This window comes from Vulpes vulpes, chromosome 12, assembly GCF_048418805.1.
Source record: "Vulpes vulpes isolate BD-2025 chromosome 12, VulVul3, whole genome shotgun sequence".
NCBI lineage: Eukaryota > Metazoa > Chordata > Mammalia > Carnivora > Canidae > Vulpes > Vulpes vulpes.
In genome coordinates, this window is record NC_132791.1 from 161,728,087 (window position 1) to 161,755,116 (window position 27,030).

At 59.9% G+C, this 27,030-nt stretch overlaps 1 protein-coding gene across 4 annotated transcripts; it reads right to left on the bottom strand.

Moving 5' to 3' along the window:
* Window positions 1–108: 108 nt before the first annotated feature.
* Window positions 109–26,945, bottom strand: PLEKHG5 (pleckstrin homology and RhoGEF domain containing G5). 4 transcript variants are annotated; one of them, XM_072731141.1, is made up of 22 exons: window positions 26,803–26,945; window positions 25,896–25,972; window positions 10,137–10,266; window positions 9,115–9,217; window positions 8,702–8,759; window positions 8,237–8,328; window positions 7,670–7,806; window positions 7,237–7,382; window positions 6,563–6,757; window positions 6,292–6,480; window positions 5,909–6,004; window positions 5,260–5,310; window positions 5,028–5,177; window positions 4,652–4,762; window positions 4,407–4,556; window positions 4,189–4,326; window positions 3,925–4,044; window positions 2,563–2,695; window positions 2,357–2,472; window positions 2,058–2,269; window positions 871–1,647; window positions 109–595 (listed from the first exon to the last, which is right to left on the bottom strand). In XM_072731141.1, the coding sequence occupies exons 1-22, from the start codon at window positions 26,804–26,806 to the stop codon at window positions 586–588; spliced, it is 3,195 nt and encodes a 1,064-aa protein (XP_072587242.1). In that variant the 5' UTR covers window positions 26,807–26,945; the 3' UTR covers window positions 109–585. The 4 variants fall into 4 exon arrangements, with proteins under 4 accessions (XP_072587242.1, XP_025860898.2, XP_025860901.1 ...); XM_026005113.2 differs by lacking the exon at window positions 26,803–26,945 and adding an exon at window positions 26,374–26,582; XM_026005116.2 differs by lacking the exons at window positions 25,896–25,972; window positions 26,803–26,945 and adding an exon at window positions 20,427–20,696.
* Window positions 26,946–27,030: the final 85 nt, after the last annotated feature.

Consider the following 27,030-nt stretch of genomic DNA (forward strand, 5'->3'; position numbering starts at 1 on the left):
GATGGAGGGAGACTGGCAGGGGACAAGAGCAGGAGGCACCTGCCTCAGAGCTCAAGAGTACCTGAGTCATGAAAGGGGTGGGTTCCAAAAGCAAAGGACTCCTTCCAATAGTATATACAAGTCTTTATAAAAGAATCAAAAGCTCAATAAATATGCAATTTTACACAAAGCCTAACCCAAGCCTGGGGTGGCCAGTGGGACTGGGAGGGAGGGAAGGCCAGGGGAACAAACATCCCATCCGGGACCAGATGAGGGTGGAGGTGGGAAGGACCACCCTGGAGCCCAGCCCAGAGGAGCTGGTGACTTCAAGAAGTGGGGGACCCTGTGGGGTGCGGAGTTGGGAGGGGGTGGACAGGTTAGTGAACGTGGCCTTTTGGAGGATCCTGAGGAACTACTGCAGCCTGGGCCAGGAGCTCTGCTGTATGCTCCTCCACTTCCATCCAGTCTGGCAAAGTGCAAATCAGGGTTCCTGCCCGGCACTCTGGCTCCCACAGGCACAAGCAGCAGCTGGAGCCAAGACCGGGATGCCCCAGGAGGCATGCTGCCATCTCTTGGTCAGTGGCAACCTTGGGGGCCTCCCTCTGCTCAGACCTCCCTGCAAGGGAGAGGAAGGAAGAGACAGTTCTTCTTTGGCTGATGCCATGAAGAGGGGCTCTGGCCACCCTCTCTGCCCCACTGGAATCCTTAGGCCCCTTCCCCACTGCCCACTGTAGACATTGTCATTCAGCCTCTGGAGTAGCCTCCCATCCCCATCCTTATCCCCAAATGCCATCTGCTCCCAGCCACAAGAGTGGCCCTACCCATTCCTGAGGCTCTGTGCCCCCAATGTCAGCACATTCGGCCGCCAGCCCTCTAGCCCAGGCCACTCACGAGGCAGTGAGCGTGGAGTTAAGCAGCAGGGTGGTCCTGATTCGGTACAGCTGGGCTAGCGTCAGCTTCCGGTGCTGGGCAGAGATCCCCGGAGGCGGCTCGGGCTGGACCCTGGGCGAGGCCCCCAAGGGCAGGTCTCTGCTCCTCCTGGTGGGTCTTTCGGGCTCCCCAGCCAGGCAGCTGGTTCTGCCCTCCAGCTCTGATGGCTCAGGGCCACTGCTAGGCCTTGGTGTCCCCTGGCGAACCCAGCTGGGCCCAGGTTCCCGAGAAGAACCCTGAGTCCTTGTGCCACGGCCTGCCACAGCCAAGCAGAGTTCTGAAAGGCTACGGCTGGGGGCTGGGGGCGCTCCACAGGTGGTGGCCCCTGACAGCAGCTGGAGGAGGCTGGCCTCAGATTTGGACTTGAGCAGGTGGGGCAGACGGGGCAGCAGCTGAACAGGGGTGCGGCGGCGGAGGCGGGGGGAGGATAGGGGTGAAGGGGCTTGTGGTAGTTCTGGGGGCCGTGGCAATGACTCCGCGACAGGGGCTGGGGCCATGAAGTCTTGCAGGGAGGTAGGGGAGAGGGTGCCATAGGCGGAGTCCATGGAACAGGAGCGGCCATCCACTGGGCCCAGGGGCAGCAGCTCGCTGATGGGTGTCACAGAGGAGGCAGTGGTGCTGAGAGAGGTCTCATCTGACTGGGAGCCGAAGGGGCCGCCCTCGAACTCAGGAGAGGACAGTGTCTCCCCTGGCTCCACCACAACCATGGCCAGGGTCTCTGTGGAGCCATCTGAGGCGCTGTGGAGCGAGGAGACAGTCAGTCCAGCCACCTAAATGGCCTGGTGCACCCCACTCCACCCTCCCAGAGCTGGAGGCTCAGCAGTGGCAAGCATGTGGTCCACCAGCCCAACCACCCAATTCCTGTGCCCATGACCCAGAGGCCAGGAATGGTTTCTGGCACCACCACAGTACTCCTTCCAGCTGGATACAGTTTAAGAATCCTCAGTTCAGCTCCACCCAGCTAGCCCTGGGGGATCAGAGCAGGCACTAAGGCTGAAAATCTCTTGCCTTCCCCTCCCCCACATGAAGCCAATCAGAGAAAGGGGGTGGTGGCTGGCCCTGCCAACTGTCCGTGGCCTTGCGGTCAGGAGTGCTGGGCCGGAGCACATGCTCTGCTCTGGCTGCTGGGTGGGCTCAGGCGAGCATACCAGTGCTGGGAGTTGAGACTGTTGCTGCTCTTGCGCAGAATGGTGGGGGAGCTGGCGGCAGAAGTGCTACTCCCCCCGCCTTCCTCCTCTTCCTCATCCTCATCCTCATCCTCTTCATCCTCCTCCTCCTGCTCATCGTCCTCCTCCTCCAGGCTCTCCAGGGGCTGCTGGCTGCCTGGGTGCTCCTGGACACGCAGCTGCTGCAGCTGGTTCTGCAGGTGGGGGAGGGGAGTTGTGAGCAGCAGTCCCTACCAGGACACCCTGCCAACCCACCTGCCAGCCCACCACTCAGGTCTCACCTGCGCGTTGTAAATGGCCTCCACCCAGCCTCGGCACAAAGCCTGGCCGCTGGCCTGGAACGTGTAGGCACCCACAGCACTGTGGAACTCGTTCAGGTAGATGAGGAGAAAGGAGCCTAGTGAGAAGGGGCCCGCATCAGTATGAGCTAGGACCACAGCCCCCGCCGGCCACAGCCCCTGGCCAGGAGCAGCGCCAGGCTCCCCACCAGGGTCTCGAAGCTCTCGGCACACAATCTTGTCCACCAGCAGTGGTGGCCGGATGACCTTGGTCCTCTCAGCCTTCTTCACTGCCTTGGTCACCAAGAGTAGGTCCGTAAAGAGGAAGCAGTACACGTCCATCTGGGGGGTGGCAAGGGGAGAGGCAAGGCCAGGGATCAGGGCCAGGGTCCTAGGACTCAGCCAGTCTGCTATGACACCATCTCCTGGGCTGGGCCCTGCACAAGCCCTTCCTTACTGCACTCTGGTGATGTTGTAGGGGCACTCAGATTTTACTAAACACCTTCCCTGTTCCCTGCCTCCTCTGGACCTGAGAATAAAATTGAAGAGAGGGGCGCCTGGGTGGCTCAGTCAGTGAAGCATCTACCTTGGGCTCAGGTCCTGATCCCAGGGTCCTGGGATTAAGTCCTGGAGTCTGAGTCGGGCTTCCTACTCAGTCGGGAGTCTGCCTCTCTCTGTGTCTCTCCCCCTGCTTGTGCTCTCTCTCTCTCTCTCAAGTAAATAAAATCTTTAAAAAAGTTAAAACGAAGAGTAAGATAGTATTTCTTCATGGACCTATGTATTTGTAATTTGTTTCAACAAAAAGTTTACATTAAAGAGAAAAATGGAATTTATAATTTGTGGTTTTAAAATCACGATTTGGGGATCCCTGGGTGGCTCAGCAGTTTAGCACCTGCCTTTGGCCCAGGGTGTGATCCTGGAGACCCAAGATCGAATCCCACATCAGGCTCCCTGCATGGAGCCTGCTTCTCCCTCTGCCTGTGTCTCTGTCTCTCATGAATAAATAAATCTTTAATAAAAAAATAAAAAATAAATAAAACCACAATTTGGGGGAGCTTGGGTGGCTCAGTTGGTTAAGTGTCCAGCTCTTGGTTTCACCTCAGGTCATGATCTCAGGGTCCTGAGACTGAGCTCTGTGCTCACTGGGAAGTCTGCTTCTCTCCCTCTTCCTCTGCTCCCCTCCATGCTCGCATGCACTCTCTTTCAAATAAATAAATAAATCTTTAAAACCACAATCTGTAGGCTCTGGGTTATACACCTAGGATTAACAGCTCACGAGCAAGGCTCTGGGCTTTTCCTGACCTGCTCTTGGAAGGCACCCCCTCCCTCCCACCAGGAACTCATATGGCACCAGCAAGTGGGCAAGCCCAGCACCCCACCCACTGTGCCCTTGCTGCCATATCCGTAAGAGTAAATTGCAGGCAGATCATCAGGTGTCACATAACCAAAGTCATTCCTTCTTGAATTACCACCCAACTGACGGGGCAGCTGAGAACCCCTCACTAGGCCCCAGAAAGTCTCCAGGAAAGGGTGGGGAAGAGGCCCTGGGTGTGGGTGGCCCCTAGAGTCACCTTGCTGTCCTTCCCCTCCTTCATCCTCAGGCTCCCCTCCAGCAGCAGCTGTCGTGTCTCCTCAGGGGAGGCGCCAGGGATGGGTGCTGTAAGGTCTAGATGCAGAAACTCCTTCAGGAGCTGGCGATGGCGGCAGGGCGGGGGAGGTGCAGAGAGATCAGGGTCTGACTCCCCTTCCCCGCGAGGCATCCTCAAAGGAGACCCCAGCACTGGCCCGGCTGCCGGCTTGGCCCTTCCTCCATCCCCGCACTGACAGCCTCCCACCTTGTCCACCTCATCGTTGCTGCCTTCCACCACCTCGTAGGCGTCGACGCGGCTCACCACCGCCGCCAGCCGCTGCCGCTCCTGCCGCTGCCGCATGCACGCGTTCACGTGGTGGATGAAGCGCTCCACCGAGTCGATCTGGGGGGCGGGGGCGGGGGCATCAGGACCCGGTCCGGGGGGGGCCGCGAGCCAGGGACCCCGCCTGCCGCCCCGGTTACCATGGTGACGACCGCCTCCTTGGCGCGCGGCTCGTCCGTCTTCCTCAGCACCGACTTGAGCAGCAGCGGGTACTTGGTGAGGCGCTGGTGGGGCTTGGCCAGCATGTCGCTCAGCTTCAGCCGCTGGCACTGCTGGTGCTTCTCGGCCCACTGAGGCGGGGAGGGGCGGGCTCAGGACAGGCCCCGCCCCCCGGGCCCCGGGCCCCGCCCGCGCACCCGCCGCCCGCAGCCCCGCCCGCCCTCACCGTGACGTAGGCCCGGAAAAGCTCGTTGTCGCGCAGCAGGCCACGCATGTACTCCATGCAGCCCTCCTCCTCCACGCAGTATCGGATGTAGGGCTTGAAGAGGGAGCCGAACTGGCCCGGGGCAGAAGGGCGCGGTTACCGCGCGCTCTCCCTGCACGCTCGCGCCGACCCGGCGGGCAGCACGTGCACCCCCCCGGGTCCACGCCGAACTTCCGCGAAAGGGACCCCCAGGGGGGAGGGGCAGACCGACTCGGAATCCCTCGCCTCCGACCACGAGGTCACGAGGGACCACTGGCGCGGGGAGGCCGGGCGATGGGCAGATGGGCTCGCAGCCCCCAGCCCTGCCGCAGTGTCCCCGCCGGTGCGCGGCCCGTACCGTCTTGAAGCCTCTGAGGAAGTCCCCGGGCTGCAGCAGCGCCCGCGTGCGCCGCGCCTTCTCCAGCACCGGCGCCATCGTGCTGGCCCACAGTCCGCGGTGCAGCCGCGCCAGCTCCGGGACGTTGCTGAACAGACGCTCCGCCTCCACCTGAGCGGGGCGGGAGGTGCGCTCGGCCCCGCCCCGCCGTCCCTACCCTCCCACCAGCACCCTGTCCCGGGCCTCCCCTCACCTCGCACAGCAGCCCCGACTCTTGCAGGTTCAGGAGGCAGCAGAGGAACAGCTGTGGGTGCAGGGAGCGCGGCGTCGGGGGGCGTCCCAGTCCCGACGCCCCACCCAGACTCAGGCTCCCCTCTACCCCTTCCTCCTCCCAGGAAGCCCTGAAGCTGCCTGGGACCAGGACGATTCACCCCTTCAGAAGAGGCCCAGCCTCCATGGCCCACCTGGGGGTCAGCCTGCCCCATCCCCACCTGGAGGGAAAGCTCTGGGAGGCCGGCTTTGCAGTCACACCTGGAAGTCCCTCCTCCACCAGGGAAGCGTGTACACACAGACAGAAACACACACACACACACACACACACACCACGTTCAGAGTGCGGGCTGCTGGGCAGCTGGCACACAGCAGGTGTTCAGAAAGTTACCGAATGAGTGACTGAAAGAATGAGCCTAGTGTTCAGGCAGCCACCTGGGCACATTTACCCAAAATCCCCTCCAGGTGCCTGGCCTGTGGGAATCCCCTCTTTTCCCTGGGGCACGGCGCTTCTCCCTTTCCTTCCCCTGCTCCTTCTGCAAAGCCCCAAACTCTGCTCAAGGGTACCCAGGAGGAGGCTACAGGGGGCAGGAAGAGGGGTGGCTCTGGGCCAGGTGCCATTCCACACTCACGTTGGTGATCACCCTCAGTTTCTTAATGTAGGAGGCCTCTGTATGCAGGAGCTCCCACACCGCCTCCTGCTGGTGGCACTGCCTCCTGGTCAGCTTCTGCAGGAAGGGCAGGGGGTGGGCCAAGAGTTCCAGAGCAAACCCGGGTGACCATAGAGGGGGCTAAGCACAGAGGTCCCCCAAATTCTGGGCCCTCCTCTGCTACTAAAACAGCCAAGTGGCACACTGCATACTCCTTGCCTCAGTTTCCCCACAGTGAGTTAATGATGACAGCAGCCTGGCACCGCTGTCCCACACACAGAATATCCTGCCACTGTGCATGAAGTGGGTGGGATTGTCCCCCTTTCCTTGATGGGGAGGGTGGAGAGGGTTCTGGTGGTACCAACCTCATGCCCATCAATGAGGTCCCGCCAGCTGTCCTCCAGCCATAGGCAGGCATCGTCCTCCTCTTCCTCCTCATCCCCCTCTTCCTCCCATGAGTCGTGGTCAAAGCGCAGCCTCCGGGGCAGCCTGGGGAGCCCAAAGAGGCCGTAGGTGTGCAGTTTGGCCTCCAGCTGCTCCATCTTGTCTACCTCCTGGAAGGAGACCGACCCATGGCCAGGGTCAGGGCACAGGACCAGCCAGCTACCCTGCCCCAGGGCCCACAAGACCACATACCCGGCCAAAGGTGCTTGTGCTGGGGCCTGAGCTGAAGAAGCCACTGAAACGACTGGCTGCCCGATTCTTCCAGCTATCACTGCCACCACTGCTGCCACTGGGCAGAGAGCAGCTGGAAGGTGTGGGGGCCTCCTGGCCAGGGATGCTCGTCTCCCCCAGGAACTCCGACATGTTCTTGCGGCGGCGGCCAGGGGCCTGGTCAGAGAGGATGGTCAAGGCCAGGCTCATGCTGGCTCCCACAGCCCCACCCCATGCTGGGTTTCCTAGACTTCAGGCAAAGCCAGAGATGTGGGAGGCTCTCTGCACCCCTACTGTGAGATGCCACCTCTTCTGAGATCTGTACATGCTCTGGGGGCTGGAAGGTCCAGGCACAGATGGACTGCCCCCACCCAGCCAGCCCCAACCACCACACAGTCACACACATACTTAGATGCACTTATAAGCATGACTCCAAATGGATCCACCTCACACACACAGTCACTCACACACTCACACACTCCTTGGGCACTAAAAGACTCTCAAAGACAAGACCCATCATCTTGGGGCCCCCTGTCCTCAGACCCAGCCCTATCTGCCAGAAGAGGAAACCAAAGCCCAAGAGGGGGTTGAGGGGCCCAGGGGCCCCTCTAAGCTACCCCCTACCCCGCACTCCCAGTCCTGACACAGTGCCTCACCAGGATGTCCAAGCTCTCCCGGCGGCTCTGGGGGTCCACACGTTCCAAGGAGGGGGTCCCAGCCCTGGCTGGCCGCAGGATTGGCAGACTCAGGGACTTGGAGTCCTTTACTCCCTGCTCCACCTTTCCCTCATCCCCTGGCTTGGCTGGTGCAGCATCGTGGTGGGGGGTGGAGAGGGGGCAAAGAGTGGTCCTCAGCACCCAGCTCCAGTGGAGAAGGGCACCACAGACCTCTCTCCTGAGGATCCAAACCAAAGCCTAGCTGCCCTCCCCCGGGGCTCCACCATCCCAGCACCTATTGCCAGGACCCAACAGAGACACCTGTCCCAGCAGGACCCACCTGGCCAATGGGAATCTGTGCCTGGGAAGCACAGCCATCTCTGGGAGGTCCAGCCAGAGCCCAGCCACCCTGCCTGCCAGATTAAATGCTCACCTTTGACCCGCAGGTAGTGTCCCCCGAACCGGTAGGCCTCAAAGGTGAGGGACAGGGGTGTGTTGGACTGGTCCAGGTAGATATCCACTTTGCCCAGTGCAATGCCCTTCCTTTCAAACACTGGCAGCAGCACCTCCCTGCCCCCAGATGGGAGGTGTATGTGATAGGGGACAGTCATATGAACCCCACCCCATGCACAGCCCCAGCTCCAGCCCACCTTACCAATGGGAAAGGGAGACACCCACAGGATCATACACAGGTACAAAGACAGGTGTGCGTGCACACACACAGCTGCTAATAGAGGCTCACACTCCTATATGTATCTACATACATGCCAACACGCCCATGCTCTCACATTTTTGTGTCTGCACACCAAGGTAGACATGTCCCGGTCCATATCCAAGAACAAGGCCATGCATACATGTGTTGGAATACACAGGTGAGTCTGCCCATAGGTGGGAGACCTCCTCACTCACAGGCCACCACATAGACATACACGGTATGCCGGCAAGAAGCCACATCTACCCCCAACCCCATTCCCCCTGCCTTGGCCCCACCAAGCCCTACCCCAGAGACTTCTTCTTCATGGCCGGTACAATCTCTGTCTCAATGTCCACGTTTAGGTCAAATTTCAAGGTGAAGCACTCCTTGCTTGGGTCCTGAAAGGGCATGGGTCTCTTAGCTTCTGTACCCCTTGTCTCTGACTCCCCCCACCTACCAGGGTCCAGGATGGAAACCCCAGCATGGGAATGAATGCAGGGATCTCCCTAGCCTGCCTCTGTCCCAAGGAGGTCCCCTGTATCCCTCCTGCCCAAGGGAGGAATTCCTATAGCATCTCCCACCTGGCTAAGGTGGGCAGTACTGGGCTGCAGAACATGGTGGCCAGGGGTGGGGGGAGACCCACTCGCTCCAGGCCCCACCCCTGGTCCTGGAGTTCAGAGCAGACAGGCCTAGCCTTGGGGATGGAAAGAAAAGGCCCCAGGAAGGGCAGGGGCTGTCAGGAGCCCCCCTGACAGCCTGGGGACTCCTTACATCTGTGTGTCTCCTCCTTGCCTTCTTGGAGAGTTTCAGGCCTGTGCTCTTCCGGTCCCTGCAGGACAGAGGGCAGAGGTTAGAGGCACAGGGAGGCCCTCAGCAGGGAGGGATGTCAATGGGCCCTAGCTGGCTGCCCACTCCCTGCTCAACCCCGCTGACCAGGTAAGGCAGCTGTGCTCAGGCAGGCCAGGGCCCACAAGGGGTCTGTGTGCCCTCTGGTGGCCAACACAGGAATCACACCCAGTGGTACTTGGGTGGAGTCTGATCCCACCAGGCTGGGCGCTGGCCCAAGGTTGGGCAGCCTCCTCCAGGAATCAGGGGATCACAGGGGCAGGGAGGGGTCTCCAGTCAGCTCTTCAGAAGCCTCTGGTCCTGGATCTCATATCAGACGGTCTGCTTTGCCCGCCTACCCTTTGCCATCCATAGAGCTTTCCTCTTCCTCCTCCAAATCCACTGCAGGGCTGGTGCGTGGGGGACATGACCGAGTAGACACATTCCGGGCCAGGATAGAGCCTTTGGAGTAAAGTAGAAGGAAAGATCATGTTTACTCCCTCCCTGGCCCCCCTGCCCCAAAGGAGCTGGGACCCTTTGGGTCTGTGAGGAAAGTGGGCCAGTCACTGCTTAGCATCTGTCCATCCCTAGACTCAAAAAGACACAAGCACCCTAGGATGACCCCCCCACCCAGGTGATGCCCCGCCCACAATACAAATCCATCTGTGGCCTCAGTTGACCCTTCTATAAAATAGGGATAAGGAAACCCTGCCTCTGGGATTGTTGTAAGAGGTGACCGGTCCATGGCTCTCTCTCTCTCAGGCCTCCTCTCCCCCAGCACTGTGACCACACCCCAAGTCCCAGGGGACCTTGGCAGAGGAGGAGAGTCCTTTTGTCCCTCTGACCAGCTAAAAAAAGAGACAAAGGTTTGGCATTTCTGGCCAGACTCGGATGCCTGTGAATCAGCCCAGCACCGCCAGCTGGCAGTGGGCCTGGACCAGGTCCCCAATCAGCAGGAGGGGTTTCTTGTTCCCTGCTACAAGTTCCTTGGGACCTGCCCACCCCCCACCCCCTCCCCCCCGTCTCAGCTTGCTGGCAGCCTGGCTGGAGGATTTGCCCAGCAGTTGCCTGCCCTAAGGACAAGAAGAAAGGGGTCTTTTTCATGTTGGCCCCAGGCAAGAGGCAACTATGGGAGATGCAGACCCAGACCCTGGTAGAGACAGGCCTGCTCTACAGATAGGGCACAGTTCCCCACTTTGTTCTCTTATTTAAAAAACTTGTAGCACAAAAGGGGCCACCAGGTACTTGGGTTTCATTATTTATAATCAGCTCTTGTCCTTCTGATGGCCCTGTCACAGCTCGGACAGTCACACTGCGCTCCTAGGCAGGGGGTTTGGAGCTGCTTTGGGAACTCCGGGCTGGGGTTCCTACCCAGGCTCACCTTGTGGGGGCAGGTCAAAGCGGACGTGCCCATCATAATGCATGGCACTGTGGAACTTGCTGTCACAGGCTTCACAGAGGTTGAGGGGTCCCCGGTGGTGTAGCTGCTGGCAGTCAGCGTGGTGGCATACCTGGTGGGGAAGCAGGGTGAGGTGGGTTGGGCTGGGCCCCGCAAGGCCTCAGGCAGGCACATGTGTGGCCCAGACCATGGCAGTGCACAGGTGAGGTTCCTGGTTCCTCCGGAGGCTGCTCTTCATTTCCCGACCATCCACTCCCCACAGGTGCCTCATGTTCATGAATTCACTGTGGACATTTCCTAAGCCCTGCTTGTGTCCGCTCTGAGGGATCTGCAGAGCAAAGCAGATCCCTGCCTTCAAAGAACAAAGCATGGAGGGGATATTTCCAATAAAGAACCACAAGGCAGTTGCTACCAGCGCCTCTTCCTGGGGTGCAGAAAGGGCACCCCAAAATGCTCAGGGCTGCCATTTGGTTCAGCCAGCTCAGTGTTGGAACCAGCAAGCCCTTCCTCTCTACACACCCCCAGGCCCTCTGCCCTAACTTCTGTGACCTATCTGGCCCCTGAATAGCCAACCTTGCATGCAATGAATGGGGTTTTGGGGGAGTTAGGGAAAGGCCTTGGCATCTGGGTTTTAAGGCAGCGCCCCAGCCCCAGCATTTACCATATTTACTGTATCACCCTACATTCTCCCCCAACCCTGTGGATGACTGTCATGCCTTCTCTGCTCCCTGGCTCGCCTCTAACCCACCTCTTCCACTTTCCTTGCTGTTCCCCAACACATCCGCTCACCTGCCCTGCACTGGCAGGGAGAGTGGGCTTTCTCCTGGTCCAGTCAGACTGTCCTCCCAGTATGGAGCGGCTCAGGGCTCGCCCTCCCCCACATCATCAGGCTCCCTGTCCTTTGGCTCACACTTCTCCACCTCCAGCTTCCTCTCTTCCTTTCTCCCATTCCCTTTCAGCGAAACCCCACGAAACAGGTCTCCATCTCAATCGCTTCCATGTTTCACCCCCCAGTATGCATTAGTGTATTTTCCCTGGCTTCCCACTTTTAAATATTTCAGACCTACAGAAAGTTGTAAGGAGAGTTGTAAGGTCTCCTTACATCCACATACCCTTCTAACTTCCCCAGGTGTGAACATTTTGTCACGCTGGCTTCTCTCTCATTTCCCCCTCCCTGGCGCAGAAGAACATGGGAAATCTCCTATGAAGCCCAGTACCACTGTCACACCCAGGAAACTAAGTATTGATGTATGATAGTCTTTTTTTTTCCCTAGATTTTTATTTATTTATTCATGAGAGAAAGAGAGAGAGAGGCAGAGACACAGGCAGAGGGAGAGGGAGAAGCAGACTCCATGCAGGGAGTCCGACATGGGACTCGATCCCGGGTCTCCAGGATCATGCACTGGGCTGAGGGCAGGCGCTAAACCACTGAGCCACCCAGGTGTCCCAACGTATGATCCGTCTATAGTCTACGTGTGTGTTTGCTGCCCGACTGTCTAAACCACGGCCTTAATAGACTTTTTTTCTCATACGGGAGCCAGTTCAAGATTCACACATGCATTCGGTTTTGTCTGTTTACTCCCTTAAGGATGAGTTCTCTGCACGTTTTTGGTTTTTTCTTTCATGACATCAACATTTTGGAAGCATTCAAGCCCGCGGTCTGGCAGAAAGCCCCTCCACAGTGATCTTTCTGGAGGTTGTTGGGTGGTTTCAGGCTGAGCATCTGGGCAGGGACATGAGAGAGTGGACAGCGCCCTCCTCAGTGGCCCACTTGTGGACTCCCTGTACCGTGTAAGGGTCCTTTTTCTCTTGGTGATGAATAAGTTGCTGGGGGCGGGGGAGGGGATACTTCGAGATAGCCTGATCCCCAGCAATCTCACACTCCAGGGGGTTCACATCCACTGGTGATGCCTGCCTAAATCGAATAGGACTACCACAGTTGCAACCGAAGATTTTCTACCTTAGAAAATCTGCCCCTGTCTCTCAGACCCTCTCCCATCAAGTTCTCCCTTCCCATCACCCCAACTGCCTCTTCTTGGGCCCCCAGAACTGCTGTGTTTCTAGGTCCAACCACAGGACCCAGCACTTGACACAGGTGGTCTCTTTCACACCTCGTCCTCTGTGGTCCCCGGAACCCCACACTCTGCTGCTGCCTCCTGCAGCCCTCAGTCCTCCTTGCCCACTTGCTGCTTGTCTCCCTACCTGCGGCCCCTGCTCACATCGACCTCCCTCCATCTCTCCTCTGCTGACTCAGCTCATCATGTGATTGGAAACACTGACTATGCGTGGAGGGCTCCCAGAGGTAAATTTGCAGTGAGGTCCTAACCCAGGACACCAGACTGACCTTCTCAATGCCCGCCCCCCATTAGATGCAAACGAGAGCACCTCAAACCGCACACGTTGGCACCTAAGCTGCTGAGCTGCCCACGCGGGTTCCTGCACTTCAATCAATGGCCACACCTTGCAGTTGTGTGGAGGCATGGGCTGAACGGTGGCCCCCCCTAAAAGACAGGTCAAGTCCTAACCCCCAAGACCTTAGAATGTGACGTTTTTTGGACACAGGGTCATTGCAGATGTACTTCATTAAGATAAGGTCATAGTGGAGTCTGTAGTGGTGTAGCATGCGGAGCATTCCTATGACCTGGGTCCTTAAAAGGACAGGAGACACAGAGACAGGGACACATGTGAAAGTGAAGCCACTACTACATTGCGTGGGTCTCCATATGGGAGAGAATAAAGTTCTGTCATTCCAAAGCCACCCACCAGCAAGTGTTCACTGTTACAGCAGCCCTGGGGAAATGGATACGTTAGACCAAAATCCTTGGGGTCACCTTTGATCTGTTACAGCCCCACCCAGTCTGAAAATGCTGGTGGCTCTCCCTTCAATATCTGTGGCTTCAACCAGGCCATGCTCATTAGCCCACTGCTGCCTCCTGGCCTCCGTGGTGGTCACCTCTCAGTGCGGTCACAACAATGACCTCATAACTGGCCTCGCTGTTTCCATCCTTGCCCTGCAGTCTGCTCTCTGTGAGCAGCCAGGGTGGCCCCTGCTCAGTGAAGAGTCTCATCCTTCTCCTCCAAACCCTCCACGGCCTCCCGTCTCCCTCCGGTAAAAGCCAGAGTCCCATTTGGTGACGGTGGGGGGCCTCCTGTCCTGCCCTGCCATCCAGGCACACTCCGCTCCACCAGCCGACCCCATGTCCCCAACATGTTGCTTCTGACATGCGCACCTCCGAACCCTGGCATCTGCCGCTCCCTCGGCCTGGAATGCTCTTCCTCAGACACTGGAATGACAGACCTCTACTGTGAAGTCACTGCCCCTTCACACTCCCTGTCCCCTCAGTACCCTGTCTGCCATGGAGCAGCTTGCCTGTTTCACTTTGCTGCCTCCACACCTCGCCAGCCCTGTGGGGACAGCGACGTTAGGCTATTGCCCCATCACCAGTCCTAGCCACTCAGTGAACACTTGTTTAATTTATTAATGAGGGTAATGAAGGGTCACTGGAGAGTTTTGGGCTGGGGAGAGAGCCTGATCAGAGATTTTCAAGGTGACAGACAGGGTGAGGACAGACAGCCTAGACACAGCAGAGAAAGTAGTCACAGGAGGAAGGAGAAGGCGGTGATCACCCAGTGTGTGCTTGGGGCTGCACTGAGGCCCCCTTGCCCCAGGAGGTAGGAATTCCAATCATCCCTATTTTACAGAAGGGGAGAGTGAGACTCAGGGAGTAATTTGATGGAAGTCACACAACCAGTGAGGCCAGGACTTGAACACAGTGTTACAAAGCTCAGACTTCTAGATTTCCAGCAGATTCCTGAGTAGCTGCTGAGAAAGAAGAGAGGAGCTGGGGAGGCTGGCCTCAGGGCAGCCTGGAGAAAGGAGGGTGGGTACAGAGACAAGAGAGAAGCAATTATAGTTTGATGCTCACTGTTTGGGCTCCTGTGTCCCCTCAGTCCTCCATCAGACAGAAAAACAACCAAAAACCCCTCAAAAACATGGGCACGGAATGACAGCTGGCACGGGGAAGACTGAGAAGACTAACTGAGAAGACCCCCTGCTCCAGGGGGTCTGACTTTGTGGGTTGGGCCCTGGGCGGGTGGCTGTGGACATTATGGCCCAGATTCCCAACAGCAGGCTGGGCACCAGGTGCTCCCCACTTCCACACCCTTCTCAAATGGTCTTCAAGTATGTTGTTCTTGGAGCTTTGGGCAGGGGAGAGGGACACCCTTCAACCAGAGCAGCTGTTTCTATCTTCACTTAATCTGCTCCTAACTAGAGTGAAAATCGCTATCCTCTACCATTGTGACATCCCAGGGGCACTGCTGACAGAAGTAGCATTGGCTTTGCAGGTTCTGGAACCCCACCCCACTCCAAGCTGCAAGCATCTCCTCTTGACTAATTCACTAATCTCCTCTTAACTAGATTCACTAATCTGGGGAAGGCACCCACCCCACTTCAGCCCCTCTTTCCCAGGAGCCCCACAGTCTACCAGCTAGGCAGCCACCCTCCACCCCTGCAGCCAGCCTGGCAGCCAGCCTGGCACAAGTGCCCCTTCTCACCCCTTCCAGGCCTTTTGTGATTCCTCGACGGTTTCATTTTGCTGGTGCCAGGTTTGGCACAGAGTGATAGGGTTGCAAACCTTCAGGTCACCCAGGCCCTAGTCTCATGGGGGAGGGGGGGGTGACATGACAGGAGCCATACTAGAGGGTTAGAGGATCCTGCAGAGGGCCTCTAGGACCCTCCAGCCCAAGTCCCTGGCTCTCTGCCACAATCCTGCTTTTATTATATATTTTTTAAGATTGTATTTATTCATAAGAGACACAGAGAGAGAGGCAGAGACACAGGCAGAGGCAGAAGCAGGCTCCATGCAGGGAGCCCGACATGGGACTAAATCCCGGGACTCCAGGATCATGCCCTGGGCCAAAGGCTGGAGCTCAACCACTGAGCCACCCAGGTTCCCCTTCAATCCTGCTTTTAAACCAATCTAATACACAGACAACAGATCTTACAAAAAGATTTACTTCTGATAGCAGATTCAGCATGCAACAAATATTTATTGAGCACCTACTATGTGCCCACCCTCTGAAGGCACTGGTCTCCCTTGAGACACTCGGGATGCTTCATTTCCCAGCACTGTGGTGGGCTCTGGTGAATACCCCCACAGCTCCTCCTTTTACGGCTAATATAATATTGTTACTCCTACTCCCCTACTCCTACTGCTGCTAATGATAATGGTGGGAGCCAGTGCCCAGCCCGTGGCTGACCTCCTCCGGGCACCCCCCAGGCTCAGGGACAGCAGGGGCATGTGAGGGTCAGGCCCAGGATCTGAACCAAGTAGATGTTTCTTCACTTAACTCAACAGGTCTGGTTGATAATGAACTTCCCAGAACCACAACCCGGACTGGGAGGCTCAGCCTGGGGCGGGCACAGCCTCCTGGCCCCCCCATACCTCCCTCCCCAGACTGCAGGAGCTCCACAGCTCCCTAGAGCAGGGCAGTCCCTTCCCAAAGCCAGACTCTTGGACCTTCTCAGGCCAGAGAGCCTACTCTCCACCCTCCTGTTGCCGACCACTGCCACCCTGGGCCAGTGGGGTCGAGGCAGCAGGGTCCAGGGGGGAAGTCCCTGGGACTCAACCCAAAGAGCTGAGAGCCCACGGGATGGAACCACCCAGCACCTCCGAAGGCAGCGAGCGGACCCCACCTCTACAAATCACAGGGGGCGCCCCTTAGGGAGCACGGTCAAGGCTGCCCCCCATGGGGACGGGGCACCAGAGTCGGCCCTCCCCACCCGCACTGGGGCGGGGGCCGGAGGCTGGAGGCCGGAGCAGCGGGCTGTGGGCAGGGCCTGCGCGGAGGAAGGAAAGGGAGAGGGGCCCCCAGCGCAGGGCCCGGACCCGCAGGTGTGTCCGGAGTAGCCCAGACACAAAAGGCCGAGGGCTGGAGGCCCCGCCGCCGCCCGGCCCCTCGTCGCGGAGTGGGGACACACCTCGCCCGGGCAGTCGCGCCCCCCGCCGCCCGCGCCCGGTACCTGGCCTTCCCCGTCGCGGGCGCGACCCCCCGGCCGGCAGGGCAGCCCGGGGCCCGGCCTGGAGGCCGCACGGCGCCCGGAGACGCCGGGGCCCGTCCCCATGGCGGCCGGAGGAAGCGGCGGTCTGCGCCGCCCGCCGGACAAAGCGCGGGGCTCCGCTTCCTGCCATTGTGCGGCCGCGCCCGCCCCCGGCCGAGCGCGCCGGGACCCCGGGGCCCCCGCCCGCCCGCGGCGCCCCCGGCCCCGCCCCCGAGGCTCCCCGCCCCGCCCCGCCCCGCCTGCGCCCCGGGACCCCCCCAGCCCCGCCGGCGCCGGGCGCTGCCCTGCCCTCCACCCCGCCCCCGCGCCGACCTCCCCCTCAGTCCCGAGACCCCTGCTCGCTCCATCAGGGGAGCTCCCTGACGCCGGCACAAGAGGGGGGCCCAAGACGGGCACATCCCCCCGGGGCATCGTCTTGGCCCAGGGACACCTGTCTCTGCTCTGACCTCCAGGTGCCCGAACCACCCCTCCAGCGCCCACAGGGCCTTCTGAGCCACGGGAGCGTCGGTGCACAGTCCTGGAGCCGGGGCCCTGCTCCCACTGCCCAGGCCGGCGGTGCAGGCCGCGGTGCAGGCGGGGGAGCGGAGGGCGCTGGGTGACGACAGGTGGAGGCTGCAGGCACATAGGTGCAAAGGGCGGAGAGGGGGGTCGTTCTTTGGGATCCCCCCGGAGCTGGGTGTGAAAGAGCGTCAGGAAAACCCCCCGTCCAACTGGGCTTTCCCCCACAGATCCCCAGGTCTCTGCTGTTCCAAGCGGGGGTCCCTTCCGCCTGCCCCACCGCCAGGGGGCGCTCATCGAAGCCCCAGAGGGCAGGATTGGGGAGTGGCGGTGGGGTCCCCGCTGCAGGTTGTAACAGAGCTTTCCCACTCCTTCCCAAAACATAGGGGCGGGTGCTGCTATCTCCATTCATTGCTGGGAGACAAAGTGATAAGCCACTGGCAGGACTGAAACCCAGACTTCTGACTCTGCTGTTCTGACCTCCTTGGGACCCCATCTCAGTAACTATGGGGCTGGGGCCAGGGGCATGATATCATCAGCCCACCTATCCCTCCTCCTTCTGGTGCGGTGGGGAAGGAAGGTGGGGTCTCTGAAGACAGCTCTGAGGAGGCAGCAAGCAGTAGTACACCCCAGACCACAGGCTTCAAGGGCCACCTCCACTCCCAAAGCCTGAGCCATCCACTGTCTACACCACAGACAGATCTTTTGAAAACTAAAACCAATCATGTCACTCCCCACTTAAAATCCTCCAGTGACTTAGAATAAGATCCCACATGCCTGGCTCCTACCTCCCCTCCTGGTGGTGTCCAAGCCTGCACCTCTACATTCTCTGACTGGAGCAACATGTGCCCCTGATCTCGCAACGGGGGGCACTGGGCCCCCACGTCAATGCCACCTGGTCGACAAAACCTTTACCTCCCCTCAAAATAAGTGGCCCCTTACATCTCTCTTTCTCAATCCTCTTACATTGAATTACTTCCTCCTAAGCATTTAAGACGACCTGAAATTATTTTACTTCTTTGTTCACTTCTTGAGTATCACACTTCCCGCTGGAATACCCTCTCCAGAGGCCAGGGGCCTTGGCTGGCTGGCCCCCACTGTGCCGCCCTCCACACTGAGAACAGGTCTGGCACACAGCAGGTGCTCAGTGAAAACCAGATGAGAAGGGACAGATGAAGGCAGAGGAAGGGTCTTCATGGCAGAGATTGCCAGTGGGGGCAGGGAAGGTCTCAGCCTGCTGCCAATGGTCAACAAAGCCTTCCCAGCTGTCTGACCACAGGCCCTCTTCCGCCTCCTAGGATCCATGACCTTGGGCCTGCTGGCCTGCTCACACAGATCTGCTGCCACAGATCTCTGTCCTTGCTGCCCTACAGGCTGACAGCTGAGCACACCCATTTGCCAGGCCTGGGCCAGGGATTTTGGGCAGCAAATCCTGTTCCCTCTCTCAAAGACCCTAAGCAGGAGATACCATTACCATCTCTACTTACCAGATGAAGAAGCTGAGGCTTGGGAAAGTTAAGCGGCTTGCCCCAAAGTTACCAGTTGGCAGGTGGGGAGATGGATGTCTGGGCTTTGGACCAGTACCCTCATGCCTCAGGGAGGGCTAGGGGGGCATGAAGACCAGTTAAGTGATGCTCTGACAGCAGAGCCTTGAGGTTCACCCCACTGGGGACAGGGCAGATCCCAAAGCCAGTTTAGGGTGATCCTATTGGCCTGGGGTTACCAGGTCACATCAAGCAAAAACCATGGGGGCTGGGCCAGGCAGGTCACTGGAGGTCACCTGAGTGTCCAGGCCCTGGCCATCCTCAAGTCATGCTGCTGCTTGCTTCCTCCAGCCAAGGGAGAGGGCTGCTCTTTGGAGGACCAGGGCCCTAATGCCTCAGGGCCAGAAGTGCAGGGTCAAGGACATTACAGAGCTGGCGGAAGAAAGGAGCCTCTGGCCCTTGCACCAGGAGAGAGAGAAGGCCCCAGCAATCTCCTGGGTCCTCACCTCCTCTATGGGAGGGAGCTGAAATAGCCCATGCGCAGGACAAAAAGGTCTCGGCCCTTGGCTCCCTGGGGAGGGGGCCCAGCCCCAGCTTCAGGCTCATGAGTCAGGACTGGCTTGTTGAAACTGATACCCAGAAACCAGATGCTGGGGCTGATGAATAATGGAGTCTCCAAGGCAGGAGCCCCCCTGCCATCCCTCCCCACTATCTCCTCAACCCTAGAAAAGCAGAGGACTGTGGGCCATCAGGCCCCATAACAGATTGGGGACCTGGCCTGGTCTTTGGTGGGACAGAGGAACTCCCCGCTCAGGAGGAGAGACCATAGGTCTGGGTCCAGGCCCATGTCCTGCTCACAGCTGACCAGCCTGAAGCACCCCCTAGCTAGACGGACATGACTGCCTAGGAGCTCCCCATCCAGGCTGAGCTCCCCTGGGAGCCTCCTGGCCCCAAGGCCCCATCTGGCACCTTTGAAATCCAGGGGCGGAGGCTACATGTCTGAGCAGGTTGGCCAGGGTGGGGCCAGCTCTGCCAGGCTGCTCTCCTAGCTCCAAACAGCCCACCCAGCCTCTCCCTTCCTGGAGGCCTGGGCCTCACCCCCTTGGATTCTGGGGCCCACCTGGAGGTGGAGCCTGACTTAAGGCCCTGCCCTGTTCTGGGCAGATGACAGGGGTATAGGGAACCTCTCTGCAGGCAAGGCTAACTACACAGGCCCCAGAAGTCATCCAGGCCTCTAAAACCCCAGGGAGCAGTCCAGCTGGGACCCAATGCTAAGAAGAGAGGTAGAGGCTGTGGCCCGTGAACCTCACCGCCTGCCCAGTCCCTGCACGAATGTGCCAGACTCTGGAGTCCAAGATCCCAGCACTGAATGAAGCCCGCCATCTCTGACAACTCTGACCAGCATAGTATAGAAGGCTCCTTGGGAGGGGAGGAGGGAGGAGGCACCTGCCCCGGCGACATAAGACCTGCTTCTGGGGCCCACCTATCCCCACCCTTACCCATCTGTGCTGAGGGCACTGGCCAGTTCTCTGGACTATTTTACCTAGGGATGGCCTCTGGGCCCTAATATGTGCCTGGGCCTGGCCTAGGGCAGGAGAACAGTAAAATTCTCCTAGAGTCCGGCAAACCTGGGGAAGGTTCCTTTAGAATTTGTAGGACCCGAGGCCCCTTGGGCCTCCATTTCCGCGTCTTTGATCAAGGCAAGCTAGGGCTTCTCCAGGTTCATGGGTCCTCTCCCTCTCCCCTCCCCCACGCGGGTCGGGGCCGGCCCAGACCGCCCGAGGCTCAGACTCGCGCGCCCCCTGCCGGCTTCGGGACGACTTTCCGCCTGGGACCAACTCTTGGACGCCCAGCTCGGGCGACGGGCAGGGTCGCCGGAGCCTACCCGCCGCCACCACCACCACCACCCTCACCCCGCGCCAAGGCCCCACAGGATCTTCTCGCCCAGCCAAGAATCCTCACACTGGGGCTGGGTCCCTAGAGGCTCCTCACGGCCCTAGAGCCGGGCCAACCCCACCCTAGTCACCCGGGCTGGGGGCGGGAGCTTGAGCCTATTCCACCCTCGAGTAAATGGAGTCAGGGCCAGTGGGGCCCATCGATTCCCACCGCAGCCCTGGAACTGCGCGGGACCCTCTACTCCCGGTTCTGTCCACTAACTCGGGGGCAGTCTCGGAGCTCGTCCCGATCCCAGCCCCGTCTCGTCCCCAGCTTCCCCGCGAGACTCACCTTAGGGACAGGGGTCTCCTCCCCTGTGGCTGGGGCTCCGGCGACGGCTGCCAAAGCCCCGGGGGCCGCGCAGAGCCGTGGGGAGGACCCGAGCCGCGGGGCGGGCTCCGTCGGCGCAGCGCCGGCGCGGGGCGCGGGACGTAGGGGAATTACGGTAGGTCCGCGCGGGCGCTACCACCTGGGCGGGCCGGGACGTACCAACCGAGCGCCCGGCTGGGAGCCCGGGGAGGCCCCGCGCCCGAGCCCGCTGCCGCCCGCAGGAAGCGGGGCGGGGCGGGGCGGGGCGGCGCTGGGGGTGGGGGGATCTAGGGCCCGGGATGCGGGCCGGGGGCAGGGACTGGCGCTGCCCCCGAGAGCGCTGGCCCTTTGCAGTTGTTCGGAAAGTTCGAAGTTCCCAGGCTTTAAGCTGGGCTTGAAGACGGGAGCTCGCCCGCCCCGGCGAGGGGGCGAGGACCGCGGCAGGAAGCTGCCTAGCCGGGGAGAGGAGCCCCGGGAGGGGTGGGGGTCCGGGCGGAGGGACCCGCGGGCCGAGCCCCGCCCGGGAATCGCCCCAAGCCAGGCTCGCTCCCGCAGGATTCTGAACTGTGCCTGAGAAATGCGCCGCCTCTGGGCCCCCTCTTCTCCCCCTAGCCCATGCCAGGCATGGCAGAAAGGGGGCCATTCCATCCCTGGTGCTCCCCGGTTCTCTCTCCTGGTTGCCCAGCTTCAGAGTAACTCTGCCGTAGGCACAGGGGGCTGGAGGTGTGGGGTGTATGTGTGTGTGGGCGTGCGCGGGGACACAAGGGACACAGGCCACTCGCAGGAGGAGTCAGACAACCTGCGCTCAGCACACCTCTCCCCTTCCCTGAATATCACAGCTGGGTGAGGTGGGTGCAGGGGGAATGGCCCCTAGGGCCTGGGGCAGATCTGGGGCTAAGGCCCATCTGCATTTTTCCAAATCTAGAACCCCCTCCCTCATGGCCCTCAGGCGGCCTGGGGCCTCCAGGCTGCAGGTTCTCCCTCCTAGCAGGCACTGCCCTCTTTGGCAGCACTGACCTCCCTGGGGCTGGGTCCACTTCAGGACGGCTCATCTTGCCCATATCCCATATAGTTGATCCTCTCTGTCCCTGCTTCTTGGGCCAGACACCCCATGCCATCACCTGCTCCCCCCAGAATTACCTAGCCAGAGCCCAGGAGTTCCACTTGCACTGCTTCTCTGGTCCTGCCACTTTCTCCAGCTGCAGACTGGACTGCCACCTGTCTATAGCTGACCAGCATCTAAAAATCACCTCCAGGAATCCCCAGAATTGGGCCATTCTCAAGGACACCCTGGCCTCCCACCTCTCACCCCCAAAGCCTTGCCCAGGAGAATAGGTGACTCCCTCTCCTATTATTCACTACATCCTGCCCATTCTTTCCCCACAAGGACCTCAGATCCGCCCCTTCCTTTGCCCTGTGTCCACTGGTCTTCATCTGGCCACCCCTCCCCTAGACACACCTCCCCCTGACTCATCCCTGCCACCTCACAGTCTACTGTTAAGCTGGAAGGGAACTCTGCTCCCTCTGCTTGAATACCACTAGGAATAACTAGCTTACAAACACCACATATCCGAATGACAATAAAAAACTTTACCTAAAAAAAAAAAAAAAAAAAAAAGGAATGGGGTGCCCAACCTGTACACTGAGGAGCAGCTCCAGCTGTTGGAAACTCACCCTCCTGCCAGGGCCCTTGGAGCCAAGCAGAAAAATTCACCTCCCTTTCCTCCTGAGAGGTCCTTAGAAATGGGAGGCTCTAGGGGCACCTGGATGGCTTAGTTAGTTAAGGGTTAAGGGTCTGCCTTTGGCTCAGGTTATGATCCCAGAGTCCCCACATTGGAGTCCCCACATTGGGCTCCCTGCTCAGCAGGGAGTCTGCTTCTCCCTCTCCCTCTGCCCCTCACCCGGCTCATGCTCTCCCCTCCCCCACTCTCAAATAAATAAATTTAAAAAGATAAAAAGAAATGGAAGCTCTGAGGACACAGATGTGGTATAAGTCCTGGCCTTGCCTTGGCAAGTCATTTACCTCCCTGCTTCTCAGGGTCCTATCACTAAGATGGAGATGAGAGGTAGTCCCTGACGCATAGGGTGGGTGTGAGGACAAGAAGAGGTCCCTGTGGGGAGGCATGGATGAGTAGTGGCCGCTAGAATCATGACCTTTGAGGAGATGCCCTAAGGGTCCCATCTTCAGGAAAAAAATACCCCTGAGTCTTCAGTTCCCCTCAAACATGATGTTCAAGTGCCCCCTGGGATAGTGTCAGCCCTCCTCCATGTCCCCTTGTGACCTGGAGTGCCTTGCACAGACTTTGACCAGAGCACCTAGCTCAGGGGGGGCCTAGCAAGGAGCTGGGGAGTTCAGCCACCCTCTGTCCTGGGTTCATCTGCAGGAGGGCTGGACACCCACTGCATCATCACCTGGCCCTCCACAAAAGGAGGGACAAACACTTCCCTCATCTCCCTCCCTCCCAAGACTCCAAGCTCCACCTGCCCTGGGAACAGGACAGTGGTGCCATAAACATTAGCCATGCTGCCTGGGGTCGGCTGGGGTCTGGGATGGAATCTGGGGAGGTCTCGGGGCGGGGGGAGGAGGGCACACCCAAAGTCGATGGGTTTCTCTCCCCCTCCATGGTAGATGGACAGCCAGCATTATCTGGAACACCTACATCTTGCCATACTCCATGCTAACCCCTTCACGTCTGAGCCCTGTTTTAATCCTTCCCACCACTGGAGAAGCCTCAGTTTGCAGAGGAAGAAACCAAGGTCAGGGAGGTGCAGTGATCTGCCCAGAGTGGCACAGCTGGAAAGGACTGAGCTTTGACCCTGGAGTTCACAGGTATGGGCTACCCTACACATCTCCATCCTGAGGAGGGGCAGGGATACAACTTCTCCCCTGTGGTCTCCAAAGCCCTGACCTCAGGCATTCTCTGCCCAGCTCTGCCTCCCCCTCCCCATTTCCCACCTAGCTCCTTCCTTGGAACCCCAGCAGGCCTCCTGTTCACTCAGCATCCTCATTCCCCTGGAAGGAACTCCAGGGCAGGAGGCAGGGGTGGCAACCGCTGCTTCATCTCAGAAGCCCCAGCACCCATGAGACACTAAAACAAAGCCTGGGGACCGGTTTGGCTTCTCCCCTCCTCCCAGGGGAGCTGGGATATCTGCTCCAGGAGGCCTTGGGCCTAGAACAGGGCCTGGCACAGCAGATGCTGAAAGCTGATTCGGTGAACGAATGAATGACGTCATCTCCTTAAAAAAGCTAGTCATATCCTGCTAGCCTTCTGAGCAGGGCTAGGGAGGAGCGAGAATGAGGCTCTTGATCCCTCTCCAGATCCAGCTCTGCCAGCCATGCTGTGCAAAGTGGGCAAGCTCTCTTCTCTTTGAGCACCATTTTCATCACATCATGTGAGAATAAGGCTTTTCTCCTGAGGTCCTCCTGGGTTCAGTGAGACAAGGGCAAGGGCCTAACACCCCACCTGGTGTACAAGCCTGTCCGGTCAGTGGTGGGGATTACCACCACCAAGGACATTCTTTGCTCCTCTTTCTCACCAAAGTGGGATGTCACTCGCCTCCTCTCCTCTCTGTTCCAGCCAGCTCAATCCCTTGGCAAGATGAGCCTCCTGCCCTTACTTCCTTCCCCTGCACATGTGCCTGTGGCAGTTCCCCTTTCCTGGACCAGCCCTGCCTTCTGCTCTGCCTCTCATACTCCTGCCTCCACCAGTGGTTACCTTCACCAGTCCTCCCTCACTGGTCCCCCAGCCTCTGCTCATTCGAGCATCCTCATCCCCAAAGTGAGTCTGTGCCATTTGTCCTACCATGGGTCCCCCTGGTGCCAGGACTTGGACTCTCCCCCTGCAGGCTGGGTGACCCCCTGGCCAATGTTAGTCACACTGAGTTCTGGGCAGGCCAGGGGCTGGGCTGGAGCTAGGACCTGGAAGCTGTGGAAGGCCCACACTCTCTGAGACCAGCCCTCCACTCACAGGCCTCACCTCTGCACACTCCCACCCTCGCCCCTGCCTGTGGCAGCTTGGGGCCTGCCCCAGGAGCAACTGCCTACAGGAGGGACCCTCAGGCTTTGCAGGTCACCGGCAGGACGTATGCTGGGGGGGAGCTGAAACCAGTTTGTTGCCTGGAGCTCCCATCTGGGAGTGAGGCAACCAGCCAACACCAGAGCCCCAGTGCCAGGCACCATCCGTGCCAGTAGGTTGTGTCTGACATCATAGCCGCCCCCTTACCCGGTGACCACGGCAACTGAAAGCCTCCCCCTCCTGTCCCCGCCCGCAGAACAGTCCTCCATGTTCCTTCTAACCTGGTCTTCCTGTACAGAATGTAGGAGCGTGTGTCTGGACGGAGGGGGTGGGAGGGGGAGCTAGGGGGTGGGAGGGTGGCATTTTACATTTTCGGCAGCTGGCAGAGCTGAGCTACATGGTGGTTAGGAACACAGGCTCTGCCATTACGCTGGGCTCTGGGTTCAAATCCTATCTCTACCACATCCCAGCAATGTGTCCTTGGGTGAGCCACTCGCTCCCTGAGCCTGTTTCTTCATATATAAATGAGAATAATGGCAGGACACATCTCAGAAGGCCAGAAGGAGGAGACAGCGAGTCCTCAGCTCCATGCCTGACACAGTAAGTGCTGGCAGTTTTTACCATGATCACTCAAATGCATGCTGGAAGGGGCCACGCTTGGGTTCAAGCCCTGGCTTGGTCTCTCATGAGCTGTGGGGCCTCGGCCAAGTCACAGGACCTCTCTGAACCTTGGTATCTTCATCTGGAAAACGGGGCACCCAGGCCTTCCCAGCAGAGCTCCCTCAAGTAGCACATAAAGCAGAGAAAGAGCACGTGGCACAAAGCCTGGCACATTATGGGCAGAATCACCCAGCGATGATATTTCTCATTCTCCCTCTCATTCCGTCCTGCTCATGGCTCCCAGGCCCTGGCACTTAAGGACCAGTTTATCCTTTCTTCCCTTTGTTATTCCATGACACAGTCACTCTCACCAGCTCCCTAAGTGTCCCCAACCCATGCCCAAGCCTGAAGAGTGGCCCAGTGCTGCAGGAAAGGTGCCAGCTGGGCACTGGAACAAAACCTTTGGGTGGACTGGGGGTGGGGTGGGTCCTTTCTCTTCCTAGGTCTCAGTTTCCTCATCTGTGGCATGGGGCCATGGCTCCTATAACCCCAGGGCAGCTGCAAGGACTGCAGTGCAGGAAAGGGCTTTGGGGCACCCCAGTTCCCCCTGCTCTTGCAGAAAACTCCTCCATTTTGCTGTTTCTGAGCCAAGAGCAGCCCCTCTGCCTCCTAAACCAGCCACCCAGTGCCCTATCCACCCTTGAACCCAGATGACACCATGGCTGGGCCAGCTGCACCCTTGCCAGGGCCCTGTGGGTATCCGTGCCTGGATCCAGCAAGAGTTAGAGCCCTGACCCCTCTGCTCCCAGCAACCCAGGCCCTCCAGCCTCCCTACCTTGGCTGCCCGCCCCCTGTCCATGCAGCCTGGGTTCTGACAGTGCAGTCCTTTCTCCTCCGCCAGGCTCTGGTCGTCTGCAGAGGAGAAAAGCAGAGGGTTATCAGCCGGGTGGGGCCCAGAGAGGCTGCGCCCCAGGTGGGGGCACCCAGGCGGCCCTGGGGCCCCAGTGGCCTCCAGAAGAGAGGATGGGTGGAGCTGTCTCCTCAATCCTCCCTTCAAAGGAGGTCAGTGTCCCTTTTTCTTTTAAATGCCAACTTATCTGCACGGGAATCTGTTTGCAGAGTCCTTTTCTTGTTGCGGTTCCCCAGGGAAATTATCCAGATTCCACGGGGAGAAAACGTCTTTGGAAATAAGCTGCCGGCTCCCTCTGTCCCACTAGCGGGGGGGCGGGGGTAGTTCGGTGACCTTGCAGGGCTCCAGACTTCCTGGGGGGGGGGGGTCCCGCAGGGCTGCCGGGTCCACGATCCCGCCTTACCCCTGCCCTCCAGCTCCCGGCCTCTGGGCATGGACTCCTCCTCAAAGGCCCCGAGTGGTGTCCCCTTGCCCCGCGGGCCATCTCTGACCCAGGATTCGGCCCTCTCTTCCTAGGGGCGGGGTCGCAGCGGCGGAGGGGGCAGGGAAGGGGCAGAGGCTGGCTGCTGCAGCCGGCGTGCAGGGCCCAGGGAAGGGGTGCTGCTGATGCGGGCCCCAACACCGGGGCAGAGTCTGGACCCCCCGCGCCCTGATCTCGAGGCCGGCGTCCACCTCCCAGCTCGAGGGGCTCTGCCTCGGGGCCCCCCGCGGCTCCCCCCGCCCCGCCCGCCGGCGCGCGGCGCCCCCGGCCCGCGCCCCTCCTCGAGCCGGCGCAGAGGCAGCCCGACCCGCAGGCCTGCACGGCGGGGCCGGCCCGGGGCCCCGCACTCACCCATGGAGGAGGCGCCGAGCGGCCGGGGACGCGGGCGGGGCGGGGGGCGCCGCGGGGCGACCGGCGGGGCGGGCGGCGGCGGCGGCGGGGGGCGGGCGCCGGCCGGGAGCCGGGGGACAGGCCGGAGCGCCGCCGCCGCGGGACCCTCGGCTGCCGGAGGCGGGGCGGGGCAGGTGGGCGGCGGGAGGAGCCGGGCGGGAGGCCCCGCCTGCGGGGGGCGGGACCCCG

What these genes read in the sequence shown, in the direction of transcription:
- PLEKHG5 (XM_026005113.2), bottom strand. Translation starts at nt 26,404, where the DNA reads ATGCCCAGAGGCCGGGAGCTGGAGGGCAGGG. An exon ending in CTTTGACCTGCCCCCACAAG is followed by an intron (nt 9,218 to 10,136) that starts GTGAGCCTGGGT and finishes TTTACTCCAAAG; the next exon opens with GCTCTATCCTGGCCCGGAAT. An exon ending in AGGCCATTTACAACGCGCAG is followed by an intron (nt 2,270 to 2,356) that starts GTGAGACCTGAG and finishes CCCCACCTGCAG; the next exon opens with AACCAGCTGCAGCAGCTGCG.